Below are 6000 nucleotides of genomic sequence, written 5' to 3'. Positions count from 1 at the left end.
ATAGAAGCAAATGTAAAATACCTCATCAACAAAACCACTGACATTGAGAATACATCGAGGAAGGGCAACCTGAAAATTATAGGACTTCCTGAAAACATTAAAGAGAAAAAAAGTCTGGACTTAATATTATAGGATCTAGTGATGGAAAACTGCCCTGATATCATGGAATCGGAGGGCAAAGTAGTTATTGAAAGAGTACATCGATCCCTACGAGAAAAAGATCCTAAAAGGAAAACACCAAGGAATGTTGTAGCCAAACTGCAGAACTATCAGGTAAAAGAGAAAATCCTGCAAGCAGCCAAAAAGAAACAATTTAAATATCAAGGAGCCATAGTAAGGATCACGCAGGACCTGGCTGCATCAACTTTAAGGGATCGAAAGGCCTGGAATGAGATATTTTGAAGAGCACGGGAGCTTGAAATGCAGCCAAGAATCTACTTTCCTTCAAAGCTGAGACTTCTCTTCCAGGGAAAAAGATGGACATTTAATAAAATGGAAGAATTCCAAAAATTTGGACATCAAACAGGAGGTTCAAGAGACACATGAAAAGGTAAAAAGGGGGGGGCAGTAAAAGAAAAAAATGCAATAAATTTAACTCTAACAGAGAGAATACACCTTGCCAGAAATGATGGACATTCATGACCTATCCATGAGACTGCTATCTAATGGGATGTAACTGGCTTTAACCCCATTTGGGAGAAAGACTCTAATAACTCTCAGGAATTTAGACTCTATTTGATAGAATATACAGGACTAGAAGGGTCAGACACTCAGAATTTTCTATGACTTAGATAGAATGATCTAAAAAAAAACACTACCGCCCTAAAAAGGGGGACAGGAAAGAGATGGGAGGAGGGAGTGGATTGAATGGGGTAAATCGCATTACACTGAGAGGTACAAAAAACCTATGGTAATAGTGGGGAAGAAGGGAGCAGAGGAGAAACACCTGAATCTTCTTCTCATCAGACTTGGCTTAAAGTCAACCTACACATACTCAGTTAACTTATAAAACATGTAACCTTTCAAGTATTAAAAGGGGAAAAGGGGAGGGGGGATGGAGAAAGGGAAGGGGAGTGGGGGAAATAATAAAAGGAAGGGAAGGGAAAGGGGAAAGAAAGGGGAGGGTGTGATATAGGAGGGCAAACACACTGAAAGGGGGTGGTTTTTAGAAACAAAAAACTGGGGAATATGGATAAAAGGGGGGAAAGGGGGGAAAAATACAAACAGAGGGAAGATAGCACAGAGGGCAATAAAGAATTAGTAATCATAACCTTGAATGTGAATGGGATGAACTCTCATTTAAAACCTAAGCAAATAGCAGAGTGGATTAAAAACCAGAATCCTACAATATGCTGCTTACAAGAAACTCATTTGAAGCAGAGAGATACATATAGAGTAAAGGTAAAAGGTTGGAGCAAAATATATTTTGCTTCAGTTGAAGTAAAAAAAGCAGGAGTAGCAATCCTTATCTCAGACAAAGCAGCAGCAAAAATAGATAGCCTTAAAAGAGATAAGGAAGGAAACTATATCCTCCTAAAAGGTACCATAGACAATAAACTCATTTCAATATTGAATACATATGCACCCAGTGGGACAGCATCCAAATTCTTAGAGGAGAAGCTGAAAGAATTACAGGAAGACATAGATAGCAAAACTCTACTAGTGGGAGACCTCAACCTCCCGCTATCAGATCTAGATAAATTGAATCATTAAAAAAAACAAGAATGAAATTAAGGAGGTAAATAGATTGTTAGAAAAATTAGATATGGTAGATTTATGGAGGAAACTGAATGAGGATAGAAAGGAATATACCTTTTTCTCTGCAGTACATGGAACTTATACAAAAATTGACCATATAGTAGGACATAAAAACTGCAGAAAGGCAGAAATAGTGAATACATCTTTCTCAGATCACAATGCAATAAAAGTCATATGCAATACTGGGCCAAGGAGATAGAGACCAAGAACAAATTGGAAACTGAATAACCTCATTTTAAAAAATGAATGGACCAAAAAACAAATTATAGAAAGAATTAACCAGTTTATCCTAGATAATGATAATAATGAAACAACATACCAAAACCAATGGGATTCATTCAAAGCAACTCTCAGGGGATATATTATAGCTCGAAATGCTTATATGAATAAATTGGAGAAAGAGGAAATCAATGAACTAAACATGCAACTAAAAAAATTAGAGAAAGAACAAATCAAAAATCCCCAATTAAGTACCAAATTAGAAATTCTAAAAATTAAAGGAGAAATTAATAAAATTGAAAGCAAAAAAAGTATTGAATTAATAAATAAAACCAAAAGTTGGTTTATGAAAAAACCAATAAAATTGATAAACCTCTGGTCAATTTGATTAAAAAAAAAGAAAGAAGAACACCAAATAGCTAGTATCATAAATGAAAAAGGTGAACTCACCATGAATGAGGAGGAAATTAAAGCAATAATTCCAAATTATTTTGCCCAACTCTATGCCAATAAATATGATAATCTAAGTGAAATGTATGAATATTTACAAAAATATAAGTTTCCCAGGTTAAATGAAGAAGAGATTAAATACCTAAACAACCCTATCTCAGAAAAAGAAGTTCAACAAGCCATTACTGAACTCCCTAGAAAAAAATCTCCAAGGCCTGATGGATTCACAAGTGAATTCTGTCAAACATTTAAGGAACAATTGGTTCCAATCCTATATAAAATCTTTGGAAAAATAGGGAAAGATGGAACTCTGCCTAACTCTTTCTATGAAACCAATATGGTACTGTTACCTAAACCAGGAAGAGTTAAAACAGAGAAAGAAAATTATAGACCTATCTCCCTGATGAATATAGATGCAAAAATCCTAAATAAAATCTTAGCAAAATGATTACAAGTCATCACTAGGATAATACATTATGATCAAGGAGGATTTATTCCAGGAATGCAGGGTTGGTTCAATATTAGGAAAACTGTTAGTATACTTAATTATATCAACAACAAACCTATCAGAAATCATATGATCATACCAATAGATGCTGAAAAACCTTTTGACAAAATACAACATCCATTCCTATTAAAAACACTAGAGAGTGTAGGAATAAATGGACTGTTCCTTAAAATAATTAGCCGTATCTATCTGAAACCATGAACAAGCATTATATTCAATGGGGAGAGGCTAGAGGCATTCCCAATAAGATCAGGGGTGAAACAAGGGTGGCCATTATCACCACTACTATTCAATATTGTATTAGAAATGTTAGCATCAGCAATTAGAGAAGAAAAAGAAATTAAAGGAATTAGAATTGGGAAGGAAAAGACAAAACTCTCACTCTTTGCAGATGACATGATGCTCTACCTAGAAAATCCCAAGAAATCATCTAAAAAACTACTGGAAACAATTAGCAATTTTAGCAAAGTTGCAGGTTATAAAATAAACCCTTATAAATCCTCAACTTCTCTATATATGTCTAGCAAGAAACAGCAGGAAGAGCTAGAAAGAGAAATCCCATTCAATGTAACCTCAGACAATATAAAATATTTGGGAGTCTTTTTGCCAAGACAGACTCAGAATCTTTTTGAAAACAATTATAAAACACTTCTCACACAAATTAAATTAGATTTAAATAACTGGGCAAATATCAACTGCTCAGGGATAGGTAGAGCTATTATAATAAAAATGACAATTCTACCAAAACTAAACTATCTGTTTAGTGCCCTAGCAATCAAAATTCCAAAAAATTACTTTAATGAGTTAGAAAAAATTGTAAGTAAATTCATATGGAGAAATAAAAAGTCAAGAATTGCCAGGAGCTTAATGAAAAAAAGTACAAAAGAAGGTGGCTTAGCCCTACCCGATCTAAAATTATATTATAAAGCATCAGTCATGAAAACTGTTTGGTATTGGCTAAGAAATAGAGTGGTGTACCAGTGGAATATACTAGGTGTAAAAGTAGGAGATGATTATAGTAATCTACTGTTTGATAAACCCAAAGAGTCCGGCCATTGGGATAAAAACTCCCTCTTTGATAAAAATTGCTGGGAAAATTGGAAGTTAGTATGGAAGAAACTTAGATTAGACCAACACCTCACACCCTTTACCAAGATAAGATCCAAATGGTTACAGGACATAGACATAAAAAAACAATACTATAAGCAAATTAGAAGATTAAGGACTAGTCTGCCTCTCAGATCTATAGAAAGGGGAACAGTTTATGACTAAGGAAGAGTTGGAGAATATCACCAAAAACCAATTAGATGATTTCGATTACATTAAATTAAAAATCTTTTGAACAGATAAAACCAATGTAACCAAGATCGAAAGAAATGTAGTAAATTGGGAAACAATCTTTACAACTAATGATTCTGACAAAGGACTCATTTCTAGAATATACAGAGAACTGAGTCATATTTTTAAAACAAAAAGCCATTCCCCAATTGACAAATGGTCAAAGGATATGCAAAGGCAATTTACAGATGAGGAGATCAAAGTAATCCATAGCCATATGAAAAAATGCTCTAAATCATTAATTATTAGAGAAATGCAAATTAAAGCTTCTCTGAGGTACCAGCATACACCTCTCAGATTGGCCAATATGACCAGGAAGGATAATTATCATTGTTGGAAGGGTTGTGGGAAATCTGGGACACTATTACACTGTTGGTGGAGCTGTGAACTCATCCAACCCTTCTGGAGAGCTATTTGGAACTATGCCCAAAGGGCAACAAAAAATGTGCATACCCTTTCACCCAGCAATACCACTACTGGGTCTATACCCTGAAGAGGTGATGAAAAAGGGTAAAAACATTACTTGTACAAAAATATTCATAGCAGCCCTGTTTGTGGTGGCAAAGAATTGGAAATCAAGTAAGTGTCCTTCAATTGGGGAATGGCTTAGCAAAATATATGTCATGGAACACTATTGTTCTATTAGAAATCAAGAGGGACAGGAATTCACGGAAGCCTGGGGGGATTTGCATGAACTGTTTCTGAGTGAGAGGAACAGAAACTGAAAAACACTATACACCCTAACAGCAACATGAGAGTGATGTTCAACCTTGAGGGACTTGCTCATTCCATCAGTGCAACAATCGGGAACAATTTTGGGCTCTACGCAAAGGAGAGTACTATCTGTATGCAGATAAGGAGCTGTGGAGTTTGAACAAAGTGCGAGGATTATTGCCTTTAATTTAGAAAAAAAACGGATAGCTTGTTGTCTGATCTTGTTACCTCTTAAACTTCTCTTGAAGGATATGATTTCTCTCTCATCACAGCCAATTTGGAACAAGGTACAACATGGAAACAAAGTAAAGACTGACAGAGTGCTTTCTGTTGGGGGGGGGGGGTGGAGGGAAGCAAGATTGGGGGAAAATGTGAAACTCAAATAGTATCTTTAATAAAAATAAATTTAAAAAAAGACTTATAAACGAGGGGGCAGCTAGGTGGCACGGTGGATAGAGCCCTGGCCTTGGAGTCAGGAGTACCTGAGTTCAAATCCAGCCTCAGACACTTTATAATTACTTAGCTGTGTGGCCTTGGGCAAGCCACTTAATCCCATTGCCTTGCAAAAAAAAAACTAAAACAAAAAACAAACTTATAAACTAAGGCTTCTAACTACATTTTTTAGAGACAGATTCCATAGAAGGACCCTGTGAGGCAGTTCTCCAACCCAAGGTAACCTGGAAAAGAGCAGAAAGGCTCTGCTCCCCAGGGTTGGAGGGATAGCTCGCCAGAGTGAAGGAACTTCAGCCTCCCAGAGGCAGCCTCAGGGTGCTGGGAGCCATGGCTCACAGCAGCGGAGGGCAATTTCCTGACTTACATCCCAGGGAGCAGCAGACACAACTTGGGGGATCAGCATGGGGACCTCTGCCAGAGCGAGCACGTGAAGCCCAGCCCTCAGGGCATACAGTGAGCAGCATGACCTGGGCAACCCAGTTCCAGGAACCAGAAGCAGAAGCGAGTAAGCAGGAGCCCTCAGGGCATGAGTGCTGAGCCTAGGGAGGGGAGTGAAGAGA

At 36.9% G+C, this 6000-nt stretch overlaps 1 protein-coding gene across 4 annotated transcripts in view; it reads left to right on the top strand.

Annotated features, from left to right (window-relative positions):
* The window catches only part of GPHN (gephyrin), a 714820-nt gene that overhangs the window by 373318 nt on the left and 335502 nt on the right, over positions 1-6000 (top strand). For all 4 annotated transcript variants that reach the window (XM_074236098.1, XM_074236097.1, XM_074236096.1 and 1 more), the window contains one exon: positions 4820-4852. In XM_074236098.1, coding sequence (XP_074092199.1) covers positions 4820-4852 — 33 coding nt within the window. The remainder of the gene's footprint in view (positions 1-4819; positions 4853-6000) is intronic.

The sequence above is a fragment of the Macrotis lagotis genome, chromosome 4, assembly GCF_037893015.1.
Source record: "Macrotis lagotis isolate mMagLag1 chromosome 4, bilby.v1.9.chrom.fasta, whole genome shotgun sequence".
Taxonomy (NCBI): domain Eukaryota; kingdom Metazoa; phylum Chordata; class Mammalia; order Peramelemorphia; family Peramelidae; genus Macrotis; species Macrotis lagotis.
This window is presented reverse-complemented; position numbering and strand designations above follow the sequence as displayed.